The 23,037-nt window shown below is 40.8% G+C and overlaps 2 protein-coding genes and 3 non-coding genes across 5 annotated transcripts; all 5 read right to left on the bottom strand.

The window, feature by feature from the left end:
* Nucleotides 1-4,579: 4,579 nt before the first annotated feature.
* rpl17 (ribosomal protein L17) lies at nt 4,580-10,514 on the bottom strand. Its single transcript, XM_061876238.1, has 7 exons — nt 10,449-10,514; nt 9,985-10,034; nt 9,763-9,803; nt 7,257-7,391; nt 6,994-7,092; nt 4,832-5,023; nt 4,580-4,656 (listed from the first exon to the last, which is right to left on the bottom strand). The coding sequence occupies exons 2-7, from the start codon at nt 10,022-10,024 to the stop codon at nt 4,609-4,611; spliced, it is 555 nt and encodes a 184-aa protein (XP_061732222.1). The 5' UTR covers nt 10,025-10,034; nt 10,449-10,514; the 3' UTR covers nt 4,580-4,608.
* LOC133536678 (small nucleolar RNA SNORD58) lies at nt 4,721-4,789 on the bottom strand. Its single transcript, XR_009802529.1, has one exon. It is a non-coding gene; the product is annotated as a small nucleolar RNA SNORD58 (small nucleolar RNA).
* Nucleotides 7,152-7,219, bottom strand: LOC133536676 (small nucleolar RNA SNORD58). The gene has a single exon (XR_009802527.1). It is a non-coding gene; the product is annotated as a small nucleolar RNA SNORD58 (small nucleolar RNA).
* Nucleotides 9,880-9,944, bottom strand: LOC133536680 (small nucleolar RNA SNORD58). Its single transcript, XR_009802531.1, has one exon. It is a non-coding gene; the product is annotated as a small nucleolar RNA SNORD58 (small nucleolar RNA).
* Nucleotides 10,515-17,367: 6,853 nt separating the features above from the next.
* LOC133536052 (malignant fibrous histiocytoma-amplified sequence 1 homolog) lies at nt 17,368-22,827 on the bottom strand. Its single transcript, XM_061876237.1, has 2 exons — nt 19,780-22,827; nt 17,368-18,007 (listed from the first exon to the last, which is right to left on the bottom strand). Exons 1-2 carry the CDS (start codon nt 22,607-22,609, stop codon nt 17,877-17,879), a joined length of 2,961 nt encoding a protein of 986 aa, XP_061732221.1. The 5' UTR covers nt 22,610-22,827; the 3' UTR covers nt 17,368-17,876.
* Nucleotides 22,828-23,037: the final 210 nt, after the last annotated feature.

The raw sequence follows: 23,037 nt of genomic DNA, 5'->3' as shown, positions 1-23,037 counted from the left end.
GCACCCTCAAGAATAAGTCGGACACGTTTCCAGTGAGGGTTGGACTCCGCCAAGGCTGTCCTTTGTCACCGATTCTGTTCATAACTTTTATGGACAGAATTTCTAGGCGCAGTCAAGGCATTGAGGGGTTCCGGTTTGGTGGCCGCGGGATTAGGTCTCTGCTTTTTACAGACGATGTGGTCCTGTTGGCTTCATCTTGCCGGGATCTTCAGATCTCACTGGATCGGTTCGCAGCCGAGTGTGAAGCGGCCGGAATGAGAATCAGCACCTCCAAAACAGAGTCCATGGTTCTCTCCCGGAAAAGGGTGGAGTGCCATCTCCAGGTTGGGGAGGAGACCCTGCCCCAAGTGGAGGAGTTCAAGTACCTAGGAGTCTTGTTCACGAGTGAGGGAAGAGTAGATCGTGAGATCGACAGGCGGATTGGTGCGGCGTCTTCAGTAATGCGGACGTTGTATTGATCCGTTGTGGTGAAGAAGGAGCTGAGCCGGAAGGCAAAGCTCTCAATTTACCGGTCGATCTACGTTCCCATCCTCACCTATGGTCATGAGCTTTGGGTCATGACCGAAAGGATAAGATCACGGGTACAAGCGGCCCAAATGAGTTTCCTCCGCCGTGTGGCGGGTCTCTCCCTTAGAGATAGGGTGAGAAGTTCTGCCATCCGGGAGGAACTCAAAAGTAAAGCCGCTGCTCCTCCACATGGAGAGGAGCCAGATGAGGTGGTTCGGGCATCTGGTCAGGATGCCACCCGAACGCCTCCCTAGGGAGGTGTTTAGGGCACGTCCAACCTGTAGGAGGCCACGGGGAAGACCCAGGACACGTTGGGAAGACTATGTCTCCCGGCTGGCCTGGGAACGCCTCGGGATCCCCCGGGAAGAGCTAGACGAAGTGGCTGGGGAGAGGGAAGTCTGGGTTTCCCTGCTTAGGCTTTTGCCCCCGCGACCCGACCTCGGATAAGCGGAAGAAGATGGATGGATGGATAATACTAACCGTTTTACCATGGTTATCATTAGTACCGCTACATTCCTGATGATTTTTTATGACTAATTTGAAAGTCTTTAAATACATAAACACTAGAGTGAACAGATAAATGAGCTGCTAACAAAAGATGACTCCATAACTATTTGCATCATGCACAGAAGAGGCAATGTCTGCTTAGTGCTTCAAGCTAGATAACTGAGTTTTACATCTTATACTGGGGTTACACAATTTAGTTACCGTACCCTTACAGGCTTAATTATATGTCCCTGCATGCAGAATGAAAATGATCATGAAAAGCTCCAAGAGGTCTTAACGGCCACAAATATAAGCCTTAAATGTGCACCCCATTTCTTGAGATGAAGATCCACCGTCATTAAAGTGTATAAATGTCCATGAAAGCTACAAAGGTCATTGTGTCCATTTTGTTGCAAAATCTGGGAGGAGAAAGTTATCCTTCCATAGTAGCCTGGGACAGTAGTTTGAATAAAAGCTGAATGACATTACGGGTTAAAAAGAATGTACATATGACTGTAAATCCACCAGAGAGAAACGCAACCGACTGACCTAATTTAATGATGTAGATCAGTGGTCCCCAACCTTTTTGTAGCTGCGGACCAGTCAACGCTTGAAAATTTGTCCCACGGACCGGGGGTGTTCATAAAGAAATACAATCATGTGTGCTTACAGACTACATCCCTGCAGACTGTATTGATCTATATTGATATACAATGTATATATTGTGTTTTTTATGTTGATTTAATAAAAAAATTAATGTTTTATTTCTTCCGCGGCCCGGTGGTTGGGATACCACTGATACATATATTTATACATATAATTACCAGGGATCCCAGTGAGGTAACACAAGAATTGCCAGGGGTGAAGGGGCCCTTTTGAAGAGATTTTGCCATTTTTACAATGCTTTGGAAGGCATTTCCCATAAAGAAATCCTGTAATAATGCAAGAGAACTTACCTAAGGTTTATATCTATTAGAAGTAAACAACTGAAAGCCACACCTATTTTTCATGACTGTACCACAGCATCAGCAGTGAATAGTTTTTGTTAAGGTATCTTTTCCGTCCCCATATTAGCCATTCCAATAATATTTGACTGCATTCGGTCCATTTTTTTTTAAAGGAACTCTCTCTTTACTACATCGCTGTAAGGCATTTCATGGACACGAGATATTATAATTGTAAAAAATATTTAGTTGAACGAGGGAGTCACTCAGTCAGGTCATGGATGTAAGATTGCGTCGAGGGTATCTACTACCAGTGTATTCAACTATAACAAGCTTTTTACTACATGTAGTCTTAATAAATTAATGTTTATACTTTTTCTAGGCAACTTTGGCCATGCAGCACTAGATACACGAGTTATTAGTGGGTTTAGTATTTTAAATCATGACATTATTTCTACTGGTCAACAGCAATATATTCATGAAACAAGATGTAACAGCACTTGTGTTGCCATTAAGGACATTTCCTCCTTTTCCCAATCTGCTGAAGTTCATCTTCTTTACCGCCTCACTAGTTAACCTATACCAGGGGTCGGCTACCCAAAATGTTGTAAGAGCCATATCGGACCAAAAACCAAAAAGCCATATTACATACAGATAGTGCGTCATGAGATATAAATTGAATTATGAGGACTTAAAGGAAACTATTGAGCTCAAATATAGCTACAAATGAGGCATAATGATGCAATATGTACATACAGCTTGGCTAAAGAGCATGCTAGCATTGATTAGCTTGCAGTCATGCAGGGACCAAATATGTCTGATTAGCACTCCACACAAGTCAATAACATCAACAAAACTCATCTTTGTGCATTCATGCACATTATAAGTTTGGTGGACAAAATGAGACGGAAAAAGAAGTGGCATAAAACACGTCTTGGAAAGTCGGAGAAAGTTATACATGTAAACAAACTAGGGTGAGTTCAAGGACCGCCAAAATTAAACGGCGCTCGCCAAATACTCGAATCAGTGAAGCATGTTTAATATAAACTGTGTGCTTTATAGCAATTAGGGAGGTTTGTGTCGTTTGTCCTACAGAAACAAAAAATATGTTTTTTCTCCTCATCATTTCCATTTTTCATATATTTTTGGAAAAGCTCCAGAGAGCCACTAGGGCGGATGCGGCTCCAGAGCCGCAGGTTGCCGACCCCTGACCTCTACTGTAACACGGTCCAAACTGGACATTTGTTTAATCATTCACTCTGATTTTTAATGCTTCACACGCAAAATAGCCTAGCTCCTAACACACATCTCCAAAGCCAGCATGAGTGCAAGTATGGCATTATGCAACAGCTGCCCAGGTTGTCCCTGTTAGAGGGACCTGTCCACCTGAAGTACAAGTATGGCATTATGCAACAGCTGCACAGGTTGTCCCTGTTAGAGGGACCTGTCCACCTGAAGTACAAGTATGGCATTATGCAACAGATGCACAGGTTGTCCCTGTTAGAGGGACCTGTCCACCTGAAGTACAAGTATGGCATTATACAACAGCTGCACAGGTTGTCCCTGTTAGAGGGACCTGTCCACCTGAAGTACAAGTATGGCATTATGCAACAGATGCACAGGTTGTCCCTGTTAGAGGGACCTGTCCACCTGAAGTACAAGTATGGCATTATACAACAGCTGCACAGGTTGTCCCTGTTAGAGGGACCTGTCCACCTGAAGTACAAGTATGGCATTATACAACAGCTGCACAGGTTGTCCCTGTTAGAGGGACCTGTCCACCTGAAGTACAAGTATGGCATTATACAACAGCTGCACAGGTTGTCCCTGTTAGAGGGACCTGTCCACCTGAAGTACAAGTATGGCATTATGCAACAGCTGCACAGGTTGTCCCTGTTAGAGGGACCTGTCCACCTGAAGTGCAAGTATGGCATTATGCAACAGCTGCACAGGTTGTCCCTGTTAGAGGGACCTGTCCACCTGAAGAAGCGCAGGCTGCACTCAGCTCACTAGCATGGTTAGTTCTAAGAAGCTAGCTAACCACGGTACACTGGAGAGTGGACAAGTTAGCGGGTCTATACCGAAATCTAAAAAATACAGAAACACCACTTTGGCTTGAAAATTAGCTTAGGTCTGGCATTCCATTATTACCAAGTTCAAAGCAGGGTGTTTTATTTTTGAAGGCTGGTTGGTTTTGAGACACTTGATGAATGCAATGTGGCTGTAGGACAAAGTTAGATGCAAACAGGTCTCAGAAAATGGCTGGCAAAAGGGCTTATCTTTTTCATGTCATTTAATCATTGTGTATCGTTAATGTTCCTCATGTGTTCTGTGTGACAAGAGCTAACTATTACAAAAATAAGTATAGGATTGAACTTTACTATCAAACTCTGCTTACATCACTATCTAAGAATAGGTTAGTACCCTAACTCCAACCTTTGGGAGAGACAAGTGAATATTTCACAACAAAGTTATTTTAGGTTGCTCTCTCTCTACTTTAGTTTGGCGGTCCTTGGTCAGACAAACATTGAGGACCCCGTCTTGAACCTTCAAGTGTTTGAAGTGTCAAATGCTTTAATGCAAACCTGCATACACCAACCTCAGTGTTATGAAGAGCACGTGTGAATAAAGAGCAGAGAGTGTCCTGATGACAAGTTGATTTTATTTTAAGTTACTCGCGTGCCATCAACTTCTGCTTCTTGAGCTTCTTCTGGGAAACCTGCACACACAAACACACAAGTAAGCAAGGGAATGTGCGTGGGCAGCTCCTGTCATCAGAGGGTGCAGCTCAGAATCTTGTTAAGTTATTTTCATGGGTTTTCCAAAGGTGTCCTAAGTAGTCATCACAGCAGCATTTCCAAAGCACAAGAGCCACCTTCCCACCAAACTCTTACCTTCTTCTTCTGCGCCACTTCCTCCTCTGGTTTGGGAACAATCTGCTCCTTCTCTGTGAGGATCATCTCGATGTGGCAGGGAGAGCTCATGTATGGGTTGATGCGGCCGTGCGCGCGATATGTACGTCGCCTCATCTTGGGCGCCTTGTTGACTTGAATGTGCTCGATGACCAGAGAGTCCACGTCAAGACCCTGAAAGCAACGTGCATTCATTGTCACATCACAACACTGCACCGGCCTGCTATTGGAGGCTCAGCTCCATCAACGGCCAAGCTAGAGTAGCTCAAGACTGAATGTCAGTACCATCAGTTACACAAACATACGTGCGCCTGTCGTTAAAATATCACACTCAAGGTGCACGCATGCATTTTGTCTAAGCTTGGCTAAAAGATTAGACGTAAACGTATGTGGAGCCAACTTCTCAACATTAAGGTGTGCTTCTATCAACTTCCCTGACAGGATTAATAAAGCATCTCAGATGTGTGCCAATACATGGATTAACACTTGTTCAAAATCTGTTTTCCATGATTGCGAGCAATCTTTTAAATACTTTAGCAATTAATTTGTATTAGCTAGCACAAATATCTGTGAAAAACAGCACATAATTTTGGTGTAAAGAAGTGGTGTTTCATCAGATAATTACAGAGCTGGAAGAACAGCTGTATTGTAAGGCATGTTGGGAGCGTTTGGATTGATTGAAGTAAAATGTAATAGGTATATCCATCCATTTTCTACCGGGGGCCACAGGAGCCTAGATATATATATACACACACGCGTGCATATACACTTTAATTGATGCTGATAAACACCATATTTAAAGGCCTACTGAAACCCATTACTACCGACCACGCAGTCTGATAGTTTATATATCAATGATGAAATCTTAAAATTGCAACACATGCAAATACGGCCGGTTTAGTTTACTAAATTAAAATGTTGAATTTCCCGTGCGAGTTTCTTGTTGAAAACGTTGCGGAATGATGACGCGTATGACGTGTGTTTGTGACGTTATTGGTTGGAGGGGACATATTAGCTCAGCACCACTTACGGCTAAAAGTCGTGTCTTTTCATCGCATAATTACACAGTAATTTAGACATCTGTGTTGCTGAATCCTTGGCAATTTGTTCAATTAATAATGGAGACTATAAAAAACAATGCTGTTGGTGAAAAGCGGTGGATTGCAGCTGTCTTTAGCACCGAGACACAGCCGGTGTTTGTTTGTAGTGAAGCTTTAACACAGAGCGGTCAAGCGAACATGTTTCTCTACGTCAACCAGCATGTTTTTGGATGGGAAAATTGTGATATATGTCTTACCGGAGACATCAGTGGATTATGCATCCTGCAATAGCTGTCAAAAAAGGCAGCTGTGAGCTTGGTTTCTCTCTGAGACACTGGCGTGTTCACCATAGCCATCCGACTTTGAGGTATATGTTTACAATCTCACTAAAACAATAAGCAGGTAAGGGATCTTCCAGAATTATCCTAGTAAATGTGTCTAATCACATCTGAAACGCTCACACTGCTGCCGCCCAGGGCCGTAGCTTTTTATTTTATTATTTTTTCTTCTAGTCCTTCACTATCAATATCCTCATCCACAAATCTTTCATCCTCGCTCAAATTAATGGGGAAATTGTCGCTTTCTCGGTCCGAATTGCTCTTACTGTTGGTGGCTCACATTATAAACAATGAGGATGTGAGGAGCCCTCACACCGGTGACGTCACGCCCACATACTCACGGTAAAGGCAAAGCTTTTTTATTAGCGACCAAAAGTTGCGAACTCTATCATCGATATTCTCTACTAAATCCTTTCAGCAAAAAAATGGCAATATCGCGAAATGATCAAGTATGACACATAGAATGGACCTGCTATCCATGTTTAAATAAGAAAATCTCATTTCAGTAGGCCTTTAAAAACAAAACCTATGATCTCAGACTTTTCTTCAAGTACCACCTCCAAACTCTTGGCTCTCCAACATCCAAACACAGTAGCCTAATAGGCCTAAATAGACAGGTTTGATTTAACGTGTATATTTACTACTTATGGCTACTGAACCATTAGTTTGAACAATAACTACATATTTAAGTTATTCCTGGCATACCAATAGATGGAGCCTGCGTACCTACTCACACCAAACTAAGAATCACCAACTTAGTGCTTACCTTAAGTTCTGCGTTGCTCTCTGCATTCTTGAGCATGTGCAGCAGGAACTCTGCACTCTTTTTTGGCCAACGACCCTGTGTCCAGCCAAATTGTTTGGCCTGAAAGAGAAAAGCGTCATTTCGGGCCCAAAAGTACACACTTCCTGTCAGAGCAAGCGGCCACTCAGAAAGATTTTTTTTTTTTCATCATAATTCCAAAGGTGTCCTAAGATTGTCATCACCGTAGCCACTCCTCTTTGGTGCTGCGCACACGATAGACTCACCTGAGCGCACCTGCCTACGCCGCCGTTGTAGCGGCGGAAGGGGACGCACTGGTGCTTGACGATGACGTCTCTCAGGTACTTGTTGGCTTTGCGGATGTGCATGCCTTTGATGGCCTGGGCCGTCTCACGGGTGTTCTGAAAACAAGGCATCACTTTAAGTAGCCTGCCTCTGCACTGACTGATGGATACCACACAGTTAAAGGGGAACTGGTCTTTTTTTTGCCCATCGTTCACAATACTTAAGAGAAACAAACATTTTTACATGCATTCTAAATCTTAAACATCAGCCAACAATGGAGCCAGCAAGAGCTCCCCTACTCCGCCCACAAAACTGTAAACCATCTAAAAACCACCAATAATACTCCATTTACATTTCCTGACCCGATTAACCAAGTATTAGTATCGTCATCCTTATTATAATAATAATCGTCATCAATAAATTACCTATTTTTGGCAGTGCATTGATCACAGAGAGGCTTGTGCTGCTATATTGACATCATGAGCTAGCTTGTGCTGCTATATTGACCTCATGAGCTGGGGAACGGCTCTCTTGCCTCCTGAGTAGGTAAGTTAACCAATAATTATAAATCATGCCTCACCTGGATAGTAGAAGGTTGCGGCCATAAACCGAAAAGTTGGGTCAAATTTGACACTTCTGACTCAGAGATTGCAAGAAAGACGCTTGTCTGCACCCCCACTTTTTTATAACCCTTTGCAAGGATAATGAATAACTTAATCTACATGGGAAGATATGAACATCCCATCAGTCGTCATCTTAGTGAAGGCAACATTAACATATGTTTTATTATGTTTGTCTCCATGATTAGTAGTAGTAGAGCGAAAAGACGACCCTTGTGAGGACTATTACAACAATACGCCACCGTAAGTAAAAATACATTAAAATTACTTTTAGAATGAGCCTGTTACTGCAATACACATATACGTAAAACAATGAGTGAATTTATTTTGAACATGCATACAACATGATACATTACAATTTCCAGTTTCTCTATTCAACATGTTCAAAAAGGATTAGGAAGAAGCATAGCTTATTTAATAACCCTACACCTTTTCCGTTACAAAATACTCCATATCGTAAAATACTAAAGAAAAAAGCATTGAAGTTAAATTTCATATGGTGAGATAAATGTCTAGAAAATGAATTTATGAATGAAATTAATTCAGAATGTTTATTATGGTCCTTTTTTGTAAACAAAGTTTGAAAAGTTTCTTGAAGTGCATCATATTAGTACGATTTCTTTGCTTAATCCATTCCATAATTTAATTCCACATACTGCTATACTGAAGGTCTTAAGTGTTGTACATACAAATGTTTTAAATTGCATTTGATAATTTATATTATTCCTCTTTTTTTTAGAATAATAGATGTATATTCTAGGGTAGCAGATTATAGATGGTTTGCTTTGTGTATAATACTAGCCGTTTGCAAATTCAACATGTCTACGAATTTCAGTATTTTCAATTCAATGATTAAATAAATAAATGATAAATGGGTTTTACTTGTATAGCGCTTTTCTACCTTCAAGGTACTCAAAGCGCTTTGACACTACTTCCACATTTACCCATTCACACACACATTCACACACTGATGGAGGGAGCTGCCATGCAAGGCGCCAACCAGCACCCATCAGGAGCAAGGGTGAAGTGTCTTGCTCAGGACACAACGGACATGACGAGGTTGGTTCTAGGTGGGATTTGAACCAGTGACCCTCGGGTTGTGCACGGCCACTCTCCCACTGCGCCACGCCGTCCCTTAAGAGCCTTGAATGTTCTCAATAGCCAACATTATATATTGTTCTAACTGATATTTTTCGTAACAGTGTTGATGAATGAAGTGCACGAGGCGGCATAGCTCGGTTGGTAGAGTGGCCGTGCCAGCAACTTGAGGGTTGCAGGTTCGATTCCCGCTTGTGCCATCCTAGTTACTGTCGTCGTGTCCTTGGGCAAGACACTTTGCCCACCTGCTCCCAGTGCCACCCACACTGGTTTAAATGTAACTTAGATATTGGGTGTCACTATGTAAAGCGCTTTGAGTCACTTGAGAAAAGCGCTATATAAATATAATTCACTTCACTTCACTTTTGTAGTCATTTCAACATAATCCAATGCTGTTTGAATATTTGAACATTGTTTGGAATATTTTTAGAGGGCATTATAGACAAAGTAGAACGCCTTAATTTGACTCCATTGTAAGCTGACTTACTAATGAATATTTAGGAGATAGAATGCATATAAACATACTTGCTTGTATTACACAGGGGTTGGAAATGATGCAAAAGTCCAATGAATGAGCAGTTATTTAATTTAGCAAAAGACTGGCCATGTTATTACACATAATGCATCACTTGGATCATTTAACTAGAAAATGTTTATTAGATGTATTATGCAACAAACGTAAAATGTTTGCGGCTTAAACTTCTGCAAAATAGTAAGTCATGTGACCTCACTTGTGCAAATGAAAGCAACATTAGAGGATCAGTCTCACCTTAAAGTGAACACGTAGGTTGGAGCCCCTCGACTTGCATGCTAGAAGACAAAATGTCAAGTCAGAAACAGGTTTATTTGCCTTGATGTCATTCAAGTATGGGCTCTTATTTTGAAATGCGCTCAGCAACATGGTTGTTTTCATGGGGTATCCAAAGGTGTCCTAAGTTGTAATCATAGCGACTCAAAATGAAACAACTTTATCTCATTTCTTTATACTCACACTTTGTCGGGTTCTCGGGGTCGAGAGAGTAGCGGACCATTTTCAGAGAGCTGAAACAAAACGTAAAACAATTCAAAATAAATATTCTGTTTCAGCTAGCATGCTAGCGAGCGTTTAGCTTTAGCGAACTTCCGATACTAAGTCTTATTTTAGCTTGGCAAAATACTTATACAATTAACATTCTAAAAAAAAAGAAGCGCCGCACGCCGAAGTTTATTTGCTTACTTTTAATTCGGCGGCGTTTAAAACCGCAGTTTAACATGAAGGCAGCCAACATGGCGGACAGACGCCAACCCGGCACCCTAAAAAAATATACCTTCATGTGAAAAATATATAATCTCCGCCGTAATTCTAACATTTACTTAACATTACGTTTGTATCAAGCGCTTTATAACAAAGGATGGCAAATATTTAGTGAAGATTGAAGCCGATTACGTGGCCGGTTTAGAAAAGACTGCTCCTACCTCTGAGGCCGCCGAAGGAAGAGGAAGCGGAAGAGCGAAGCTGGCAATTGTCCGCCTCCTGAGTGTCAGCGCACCCTGGTGGACAGGAGGGTATCCGCCTCCTAAATGTCAGCGCACCCTGGTGGACAGGAGGATAGATGCGCCACTTTTTTTTTCTATTGCTAACAGTATAATACAAACATTTAGGAATTTCGAACGTGTTTTCATATAATAACAATAAACAACATATAAACATAAAGTAGTGGAAATATAACACAAAATCACACAAAAGTATAATACAATACAAATGAAGAAAGAAATAAATACAAATAAAACAAGGAACATGACATGTGCAACACTAGTTTCTAGGGGTGTGGGAAAAAATCGATTTGAATCGAATCTCGATTCTCACGTTATGCGATTCCGAATCGATTCAATCCCCACCTAGTACCATCCATCCATCCATTTTCTACCGCTTATTCGCTTTGGGGTCGCGGGGGGCGCTGGTGCCTATCTCAGCTACGATCGGGCGGAATGTGGTGTACAGCCTGGACAAGTCGCCACCTCATCGCAGGGCCTCAGAATAAGAAAATTAATTAAATAAAAAATAAATACAAAAATAATCATTTGTATTATAACACTCTGGATTTATGAATGTTAAATGTACCTAAAATACATAACAGTCGTGCATTCTCCAACCCTTGTTTAAAATTACAATGTAAAAACAAAACTATTTATCTATTTTTTTACATAAAAAAATGTTATGTACTAAACAGAATACATGAAACTTCAGTCCCAAAAAATTAGGATAAGAGACAATCCAAAAAAACAATGGGTGAAAAAAAAAAGTTTTTTAATTTAGTTATATATCCGTCCATCCATCTTCTTCCGCTTATCCGAGGTCGTGTCGCGGGGGCAGCAGCCTAAGCAGGGAAGCCCAGACTTCCCTCTCCCCACCCATTTTATATTGTATTTGTTTTATTGATTTCCATCCATCCATCCATCCATTTTCTACCGCTTATTCCCTTTGGGGTGGCGGGGGGCGCTGGTGCCTATCTCAGCTAGAATCGGGCGGAAGGCAGTGTACACCCTGGACAATTTGCCACCTCATCGCAGAGCCTCAGAATAAAACGATTAATTAAATAAAAATTAAATGGATGAATGGTTGGATAAATAATAATTAGCATGATAACACTCTGGATTTATGAATGTTGAATGTACTTAAAATACATAACAGTTTTGCATTCTCCAACCCTTGATTAAAATTACAATCTAAAAACAAAACCATTTCTTTTCTTAACATTAAAAAATTGTATGTACTAAACAGAATACATGAAACTTCGGTCCAAAACAATTAGGATAAGGGACAATCGAAAAAAACAACAACAACATTTTTATTTAGTTTTATATCCATCCATCCATCTTCTTCCGCTTATCCGAGGTCGTGTCGCGGGGGCAGCAGCCTAAGCAGGGAGGCCCAGACTTCCCACTCCCCACCCATTTTATATTTTATTCATTTTATTGATTTATTTATTTTGTATTTTTTACTTTTATTTGTATTTTTCTTTTTTCAGGGGGTGGGGCCTGTCAGTTTTCTCAGTAGCTGTATTATGATTTCCCTACAAATGAAGGAATCAATATTTAAAATAAAAAAAAAAGGTAATTGACTATTTGACAAAATGTGCATTCTGGAGGAAAACCTTGTATGAATTTGGCTAAATATGAGTTACATGGGTAAAATATATGAATTATTTCAAAGAGATGAAAAAAAAAATCATAATTGTGAGACACAATAAAAATCGAAATTATGAGATGAAAAGTTATAAATTTGAAATAAAATGACGAAACTATGAGATGAGAAGTCGAATTTATGAGATAAAAAGTCATGACGATGAGATAAAATGTCTCGTCTCATAATTTTGACTCGTTATCTCATCATCACGACTTTACATTTCATATTTTTTTACCTTTTTTCCCCTCATAATTTCGACTTTTTATCTTATAATTATGACTTTTCCTTTCATAATTTCTTTACTTTTTTCCTCATTAACATGACTTTGTAATCGAGAAAATTTTGACTTTTAATTTCATAATTTTTGGCCTTTTTCCCCTCATAAGCATGACTTTTTATTGCATCATTTTGACTTTTTATCTCATAGTTATTACTTTTCATTTAATAATTTCTTTACTTTTTTCCTCATTAACATGACTTTGTAATCGAGAAAATTTTGACTTTTAATTACATAATTTTTTGCCTTTTTTCCCTCATAAGCATGACTTTTTATCGCATCATTTTGACTTTTTATCTCATAATTATGACTTTTTATTTCATAATTTTTTTAACTTTTTTTTCCTAACAAGTATGACTTTTTATACCATAATTTTGACTTTTTATCTCATCATTATGACTTTTCGTGTCATAATTTTTTGACTGTTTCCCTCATTAGCATGACTTTTTATCTCATAATAACTTCATTATTTTTTCACTTTTTTTCCCTCATAAGTATGACTTTTTATTTCATAATTTCGACTTTTTATCTCACAATTATGACTTTTCATTTCATAATTTTTTCACTTTTTTCCTTCATAAGTATGACTTTTTATTTCATAATTTCGACTTTTTGTCTCATAAATATGACTTTTAATGACATAACTTGTTGACCTTTTCCCCTCATAAATATGACTCATTATCACATTATTATGACTTTTCATTTCATAATGTTTTTACTTTTTTTCCCTAACAAGTATGACTTTTTATACCATAATTTCAACTTTTTATCTCATCATTATGACTTTTCGTGTCATAATTTTTTGACTGTTTCCCTCATTAGCATGACTTTTTATTGCATCATTTTGACTTTTTATCTCATAATTATGACTTTTTATTTCATAATTTTTTTTACTTTTTTTTCCTAACAAGTATGACTTTTTATACCATAATTTCGAGTTTTTATCTCATCATTATGACTTTTTGTGTCATAATTTTTGGACTGTTTCCCTCATTGGCATGACTTTTTATCGCATAAATTTGACTTTTTATCTCATAATTATGACTTTTTATTTCATAATTTCGACTTTTTGTCTCATAAATATGACTTTTAATTACATAATTTGTTGACCTTTTCCCCTCATAAATAAATATGACTCATTATCACATTATTATGACTTTTCATTTCATAATTTTTTTACTTTTTTTTTCCTAACAAGTATGACTTTTTATACCATAATTTCGACTTTTTATCTCATCATTACAACTTTTCGTGTCATAATTTTTTCACTTTTTTCCTTCATAAGTATGACTTTTTATTTCATAATTTCGTCATTTTATCTCGTAATTATGACTTTTAATTGCATAATTTGTTGACCTTTTCCCCTTATAAATATGACTCATTATCACATTATTTTGACTTTTCATTTCATAATTTTTTTTCCCTCATTAGCATGACTTTTTATCTCATACTAACTTCATTATTTTTTCACTTTTTTTCCCTTATAAGTATGACTTTTTATTTCATAATTTCGACTTTTTATCTCACAATTATGACTTTTCATTTCATAATTTTTTCACTTTTTTCCTTCATAAGTATGACTTTTTATTTCATAAATTCGTCTTTTTATCTTGTAATTATGACTTTTAATTGCATAATTTGTTGTAATTTGTTCATAATTTTTTTCACTTTTTTCCTTCATAAGTATGACTTTTTATTTCATAGTTTTGTCTTTTTATCTCGTAATTATGACTTTTAATTGCATAATTTGTTGACCTTTTCCCCTTATAAATATGACTCATTATCACATTATTTTGACTTTTCATTTCATAATTTTTTTTCCCTCATTAGCATGACTTTTTATCTCATACTAACTTCATTATTTTTTCACTTTTTTTCCCTTATAAGTATGACTTTTTATTTCATAATTTCGACTTTTTATCTCACAATTATGACTTTTCATTTCATAATTTTTTCACTTTTTTCCTTCATAAGTATGACTTTTTATTTCATAATTTCATCTTTTTATCTCGTAATTATGACTTTTAATTGCGTAATTTGTCGACCTTTTCCCCTTATAAATATGACTCATTATCACATTATTTTGACTTTTCATTTCATAATTTTTTTTACTTTTTCCCTCATAAGTATGAATTTTTATCCCATAATTTCGACTTTTTATCTCATAATTCTGACTTTTCATTTCATATTTTTTTTACTTTTTCCCCTCATAAGTATGAGTTTTTATCTAATAATTATGACGTCTTATTTCATTTTTTTTTTACTTTTTCCCCTCATAAGTATGACTTTTTATCGCATAATTATGACTTACCATTGGGATATATATATATATTTTTTTGGGGCGGAAACGGGCTTCCATACATTAATGACATGAATAATCCAATATATTGTTTATGTAGCGTTTATTGACAATGTTGAGTGTTTTTTATTGCTTTATTTCTTCCTGATATTGTTTATAGTGCTTTGCACTATAAAATATCAATCAAATATTTACCAAGCAGGAGGCTAATATTTACTGTATTTTTCATGGCAATGGATACAATTAGGAAAATAAAGCAATAGATATAAGTAATCATAATAATTGTGTTTTTTTAATTGTATTTTTTGGTTTGCTATGGTTTTGTTCATATATTAAGCCAAAATACAATCACAGGTAGACAGTAAACAATAGATGGATTATTGATTCAGGTTGTAGATTACAAAACGTTATTATTAACTATTTATTAGTTTGATATATGTTGTGCATTTTTAATACAGTATTCCATTTTACAGCATTGACAAAGACTGAGGATTTTAGCCTGGCATGTTTTCCAGATGACTCTACTTGTCTAATAGATTCATACACATTTATTGAGGTCTATATTTCGGTTGTGATGCTCTTGATTGTTATTACCGCAATGGGACGGAATTAAAAAATCTCAAGTAAATATTTTTAAGAAAATAAAATGTTACATTTTTGCACAAAGTCAGAAGAACTGTAAAAATTGTATTTTCATTGGACAGGATCAGCCATGACTTTAAAGGTGCACATAATTGGCTGAGAGACAAGATTGTGGATGTTGTGAATGTCCCGATTCACTATAGAAGAGAGCAAAGGTGGCGTATTTGATGCTAACATAGAAATGCTGGTTTATTCATTTAATCAAATAACGGTTTCAAATTGTCAATTACGTCTTTGAAAATGGTTAAAAATACAAAAGCCCTTAATTTGTTATGTTTATTGAAAAAAAAAGAGTGATTTAAATTAGCCTTTTTGAATTTTGTATTTTATCATATTGTTTATTATAATTCTTATTAATAAAAACTTAAAGCGATTTCAACTAGCCCTTTTTTTTGTCTTTTTGAATTTTGTATTTTCTCATATTGTTTGTTACAATTTTTAATAATACATTTTTTTAAGTGATTTAAATTAGCCCTTTTTTTTTGTCTTTTTGAATTTTGTATTTTATCATATTGTTTATATTTCTTAATATTGAAAACATTTAGAGTGATTTAAATCAGTTCTTTTCTGTCCTTTAAAATGTTGTATTTTATCATATTGTTTATTTTTAATATAATTTTTTTTAAAGTGAAACAAAGTTGCCCTTTTTTGTCTTTTTGAATTTTACCATATTGTTTATTATTTTTAATATTGAAATAAATTAAAGTGATTTAAATTAGCCCTTTTCTTTTGTCTTTTTAAATTTTATGACATTTTTTAATATTAATATTACAAATTTAAAGTGCTGTAAATGAGCACTTTTTTGTCTTTTTGACTTTCATCATATTGTTTATTATTTTTAATGTTGAAAACATTTAAAGTGATTTATATTAGCCCTTTTTTTGTCTTTTTGAATTTTGTATTTTTTAACATTGAAAACCTTTAAAGTAATTTGAATTAGCCCTGTTTTGTCTTTTAGAATTTTGTATTTTATCATATTGTTTATTTTTAATTTTAATCACTTTAAAAGTCTTTAATAGCCCTATTTTTTGTCTTATTCAATTTTGTATTTTATCATATTGTCATTCCAAAGACTAAAAAAATGGGAGCCATTACCTCCCTGCTTGGCACTCAGCATCAAGGGTTGGAATTGGGGGTTAAATCAGCATAAATGATTCCCGGGCGCGGCACCACTGCTGCTCACTGCTCCCCTCACCTCCCAGGGGGTGATCAAGGGTGATGGGTCAAATGCAGAGAATAAGTTCACCACACCTAGTGTGTGTGTGACAATCATTGCTACTTTAACTTTATTGTTTATTTTTAATTTTTTTTTTTTTTTTTAAGTGAAATAAATTTGCCCTTTTTTGTATTTTTGAATTTTACCATATTGTTTATTTTTAATATTAAAACAAATTAAAGTGATTTAAATTAGCCCTTTTATTTTTTTTATTTTTGAACTTTATTAAATTGTTTATTTTTTAAATTTAAAGTGATTTAAATCACCCCTTTTTTGTCTTTTTGAATTTTATCATATTATTTAATATTATTTTTAATATTGAACACATTTAAAGTTCTTTATATTAGCCCTTTTTTGCCTTTTTGAATTTGATCTGATTGTTTGTTATTGTTTTGAATACTCTATTTGTATTTGCTTTTATTTTCTTTCTTTGACATGGTTTGTTAAAGTCGTAATTTGCTCAACCTGTTGTATGTTTAAAATTGTTGAATATGTTGAAAGTGCCTTGACTTTTCATGTACATTGTGGATATGTTTGTTGTTCAATAAAAAATTAAATAAAATTAACTTTAAAGCACACCAGCCCCTACTGTACAGAAGTTTGTAATCCAGGTTATAGACCTGCATCTGGTGCACAAAACAACGCAAACACACAAATTCCTTCGTCAAAAATGTTTTTCCTAAATTTTTTAGCTCAGCTTTTACTTCATTTCATTAGCACTGAGTGTGTTCTACAGGAGAATCCCGTCAATTATGTAAAAAAATGATCAAAGTGTTTGAGAGGAAGAAGCGATAAATGCTGATCAAGTTTATTATTTTGGTGTACAACGTGCAGCCTCCTCGTGCACTTTGAGTGCCTCCAAGGTAGAAAAATAAAATGCATTATTTGCGTCATAAAACCACATCATCATCATTGCTCTTTGCGGCAGTCCTGTCATGTGTTGCCACGGTAATGGAATAATTACGCCATTAATGGCGCCTCAGCTGACAGGACGACAAGGTATTGCAACTTTGCCCTTTTGTGAGCTTCAGGACACAAATGGGATGACGAATGCAACGTTCTATTTTAGATCGGCTGGAGAATAAATTAAAAGCTCGCTTGGCATTGCATGCTGGGACGTGACCGAACCCCCGCCCCCCACCACCCCTCAAACAGTCATGAGTCGAGTCCTGAGACCAGTCGCGTTCTGACGGCATGAGCAAGCCATCATGTGACTAGAAAAAAGTTCATGGAATGGAAGAGTCTTAAAGAAAAGTGCAGGCAGTACTGTGGGAGGGGCATCTTCACTCGGGGGAGGTGCTGAGCACAGTGGGTGTGGGCGGGTAGACCAGAGCCACGTTGACCTTCTCTGAACCGTTCTTTGGGCAGACCAGCTCAGTCAGTCCGTCAGGCCGCCGCTGACCCAGCAACTCACCTGCGCCACAACAAAGACAAACTGTTAGTCAGATACTGTGCATTATTAATAACCCAATAAACAAATAAACACAGCTTAGAGGCAGGAAGGACTGTCATTCACACATCCCTCCAGCAGGGGGGGGGGGGCTGAGCACTTTTTTTTTGAGCATGTCAGTGAGAGCTCTGTGAGAGTGTGGTAGAAAGCAAATATGCACTCTGAACACATGACCCAGTCTTGGCCCCGCCCCCCATCCCGAGGAATGCCTGTCCTACTTCCAGCACACCAAGAAGAATCCCAAAATAACTCGGCTTGTCTGCATGCCTCAACACACCGCCGGCCAGCGACCTGTGTGTGTGTGTGTGTGTGTGTCAGAGATAGAAACTCCTAATGCCGGAGACCTTTGATCCCTCGGGAAGAACATTCTCATGCAGTGTTTGACCGGATCACATGACCCACACCGTGTGAGCGCACGTGTACGGGGGATAACCGCTAACTCAGCGTTTCTCAAAGTGTGGGGCGGGCCCCACCTGTGGGGAATAGAGACATGACAGGTGGGGCGCGAGGAACGGGAGGGAATTTCACTTCAAAAAAAAAATGTATTGTTCTATTCTTGCGGCAGCAATGACCAAGAAGAACGCGGAGTTGGAATATAATTACAACACTTTATGTACATATTTATATCATATTTACATATTTATATCAATCAATCAATGTTTACTTATATAGCCCTACATCACTAGTGTCTCAAAGGGCTGCACAAACCACTACGACATCCCACATAAGGGCAAGGAAAACTCACACCCAGTGGGACGTCGGTGACAATGATGACTATGAGAACCTTGGAGAGGAGGAAAGCAATGGATGTCGAGCGGGTCTAACATGATACTGTGAAAAGTTCAATCCATAATGGAGCCAACACAGTCGCGAGAGTCCAGTCCAAAGCGGATCCGACACAGCAGCGAGAGTCCCGTTCACAGCGGAGCCAGCAGGAAACCATCCCAAGCGGAGGCGGATCATATAATATGTAACTACAAGCTCCATTCACAGACAGAGTCCCATTGCTTTTACGAGTGGTCAAGCGAGTCCATCTACCGCTTATTCCCCTTCGGCGCCTATCTCAGCTACAATCGGGCGGAAGGCGGGGTACACCCTGGACAAGTCGCCACCTCATCGCAGGGCCAACACAGATAGACAGACAACATTCACACTCAAACCAATTTAGTGTTGCCAATCAACCTATCCCCAGGTGCATGTCTTTGGAAGTGGGAGGAAGCCGGAGTACCCGGAGGGAACCCACGCGTTCACGGGGAGAACATGCAAACTCCACACAGAAAGATCCAGAGCCTGGACTTGAACCCAGGACTGCAGGACCTTCGTATTGTGAGGCAGACGCACTAACCCCTCCGCCACCGTGAAGCCCGTCAAGCGAGTCAAAAGCCGAAATTTCTTTTTATTTTCTATTTGTGGCGGCCGTAATTCTTTCGTGGCGAGCCGCCACAAATAAATGAATGTGTGGGAAACGCTGACTTGAATGTTACTTGATGTTCAATAAACTTGAAAATGTTAAGCTTGGCATTAGCGTTCTGTTGTGGCGACGAGGGCAGGCGGGGCTTGAAAACTCCCCCTTGTCCAAAGTGGGGGATGACAAAAAAATTTTGAGAACCGCCGCGCTAACTCGTGCAACAGGATGAGAGCCTGCGATGAGGTCATGAATCATAAATACACAATCAACATGAAAATGTGTCACACAAGAAGTAGTGATGTCACCTGGCGGACGGGGCGGGGTTTACCTGGGAAGGCGTGTGGGTTGCTGGACCCCCTGCGGAGGCACTTGGAGCACAGGATGTGGACGGCGTAGTGAAGGCCGGGCCATTCCCGCAGCAGCGCGTTGAGCTCGTGGAGCAGCGGCGTGACGGCCTGCCACGCCGTCCAGATGTTTGGCAGTGATGCGTGGCTGGCGATGGACAAAGTGTCCACCTGGAGCTTCCCCGCAGAGGGACGGTGGCTGATCACAACCGGCACCTTGCCTCGGTATGCCAGAATGCGGTCGGGGCCGTCCGACCTCTGGGCCACGTGGCTGTCGATGCGCACGCTGAAGCGAGCGAAGAGTCCGGGCGGGAACAGGAAGGGGAAGCTGTATTGGATTTGCAGCTGCTCCACCGACAGCGGCTGGAAGGGAGGATGGGAGCTTTGGTCCGCTTGGGTCTCCTCGCTGGCTATGAAGACAGGGAACTTGTACAACAGCACGGCGGCGCCATTCGGGGAGTTGCCGCGGGGCTTGTTGACGCAGTAGCAGATGCCCATCTTCTCCAGAAGCTCCATGGAGAGCATCAAGTCCTGCTGGGTCTGGACGGGGGGGCAGAACAGCAGGTGGATGGCGGTGGAGGGTAAAAGGCCGCATCGGAGGAAACTCTCCAAATGATTCTGCCGCCGCGCCGGCTCAAAGTTCTCTTCCTCCTCGACCTCTGCTAAGAGGCGGCCCAGCACGTCACTTTGAAAGAAAACGTTAAGGACGCCTATAAGGCGTGAAATGTTGTGAAAGACATAATCTTTCAGGGCAGGGTTGCCCTCAAAGTAGAGCAGCTGGCCGCATTCATGCAGGTAGGACAAGGCGCTGTGCAGGTTCTTCTCCGTCAACCCCGCCTGATGCCCGAGGCGAGCCGCGTCCCACCAGGTGAGCCACATGTCGTTGGACTTGAGGTGCAGCTCCTCCAGCGTCTGCCAGGACCTGGGCAGCACTCGGTGAAGGTTGGGGAAGATGTCAAGGTGCTCAGCAACAAATGTTAGTTTCTCCCTCAGGTGCTGGATGTTAGTCCGGGTCTCCGTGCTGACGCTCAGCACCGGAGACAAGATCTGAAGGCGGTTGCTCAACAGGAACTGTAACCTGGACTTTTTCTGCAGCAGATTACAGTCTGAGACGCCATAGAAGGCGTTATAAGGGTTGGAGGTGCGTGCAGCGTAGCCCTGTTGAAGAGCCTGGTCCACGTTAAACGCCAGACTAATCAGGACTTGGACGTCCCGCCTCCACTGCAGGCCGACCTGGCGGTGGATGTCAAGCCTCTTCTCCTCCAGCTCCGCCTCCCCACACCGGTCGATGTGCGTGCCCACCAATAACACAACAGCCCCGGGCACCTTGGCACTCAGCAAGTGAAGGAAGTAGCCAACGTGGGCATAAAAGTGACAAGACGAGTACGCTTTGAGGTTCACCACCAGGATGTAGAGCGCACCGTGGGAGAGGAAAAAAGCTTTAATGAGGTCTAGGTCCTGGTTTCCCGAAAGGTCATAGACCAGGAATGTGAGACCGCCCTCCGCCACCCAGCTGGCGACATGGATTCCATCGCTTTCCTTGACCGCTTCGGTTTCGTGCGACCCGGTCAGCATGTGCCGCAACTGTGTCTTCCCAGCCCCTGCGAGTCCCATCAGAACCAGTTTGAGTCTAGGCTTCACGGCGAGCTGCGAGTGTGCCAGCTCCTTTTGATACATGGCAATGTGCGGGATGCCTTTCATGCAGACCTCATACGGAGGCTGGACGAGCGGGTTGTCTTTCACCTTCCAAATGTTGACCTTGGACAGGTTTCCGAAATCATCAGGAAGGACGGCGATTTGGTTCCCTTGGAGAACCAGCTCCTCCAGCTTTGCCAGGTCCACCAGCGAGTTGGGCAGGTACGTGATGGCGTTGTTGTCCAGCCAAAGATTGGCCAGATTCTGCAGCTGCCCGATTTCCAGCGGTACTTGCGTGAGTTTATTCCTGCTCAAGTAGATCTCTTCCAAGCCCAAAATGTTAAGAAGAACCGAAGGGAATTCAGTCAGCTCGTTGGAGGACAAGTTGACCATTTTGAGTCTTTTCAGGTCGCCGAAGGCGGCGGGCAGCACGGTCAGGTGGTTCCCGTCCAGCATCAGGCTCTCCAGGTGCTGCAGGCCGCAGAAGGTCTCAGGTAACGACTTTAAGCGAAGGCTGCTCAGCCACAAAATTTTCACGCTCCTCAGCTCTGCCACGTCTTCCGGCACCACCTCAAAAGTGTTGCCGGAGCAATCCAGTTCCTCCAAGTCGCCAAGTGCCAGGATCTCAGGTGGGAAGCGTCCCAGCTTGTTGTGGTCCACGTCCAGCGTGCGCAGCCTGGCCAGGCGGGAGAACGAGGCGGGGACGGCGTGAAGCTGGTTGAAACTGATGTCCAGTTCCTCCAGGAGCTTCAGTGCGGAGATGTGCTCGGGAAGCTGCTGGATGTTGTTGTGGCTCACGCTCAACTTCTTGAGCACGCTCAGGCGGACCACACCTTCCGCCACGCCGCTCAGTTGGTTGTAGCTCAAGTCCAGTTCCTCCAGCTGCAGGAGCTCGAACACGGCCTGCGGGACGGAGGTGAAGTGGTTCCTGCGGAGCACCAGCACGCGCAGGTTGTTGAGGCTGGACGATAGACCTTCAGGCAGCTCGTGGAGGAAGTTGTTGCCCAGGTTGAGGGCCTCGATGTGGGACAGGTCCTGGTCTTTGGAGCACAGGGTCAGCTGGCGGAGGTCGCTCCGCAGCTTCCTGGAGCGGAGGGCGGCGTCCCGCCACAGCTGCCCCGCTTTCACATTGTTCTCCTCCCCCGCGCACCCCTCCTTGTTTTCATTCAGCGTCCTCATGCTGGAGCGGATCAGCCGTGCTGGCGGGAAACCTTGTTGACGCCATTCCGGTGGAGGGGGGGGGGCCGCATGGCGTCTGCTGGCTGCCGATCGGCGGTTTAAGGAGGGGCGGCGTCGTCATGGCCTCAATCCCGCTTCGGGACGCTCGTCGTCGGCGGCGCACAGCTCGCTTCTCCTCCTCTTCTTATTCCTGCAGACACTCGGAGAAAGCCCGGAAATCGACGTCATCATCCCGCCCCCTCCAGGCGGGGCCTTAGTGAAAGTCCATTTCAATCCTAACTCTTACTTCCTTACTTTTATTTCATTCCATGTCCAGTCTTCTGTGCCAAATATCTTTGTTTGCATTTACATTCTGTTTTTTTTAATCCAGGGTAACAAAAAAACACACACGGTTATACTTTATTACGGATATTTCTACCCTAGTCGAA

Source organism: Nerophis ophidion, linkage group LG17, assembly GCF_033978795.1.
Source record: "Nerophis ophidion isolate RoL-2023_Sa linkage group LG17, RoL_Noph_v1.0, whole genome shotgun sequence".
NCBI classification, from domain to species: domain Eukaryota; kingdom Metazoa; phylum Chordata; class Actinopteri; order Syngnathiformes; family Syngnathidae; genus Nerophis; species Nerophis ophidion.
The sequence above is the reverse complement of the archived record's forward strand: the minus strand, read 5'-3'. Positions and strand labels throughout refer to the sequence as shown.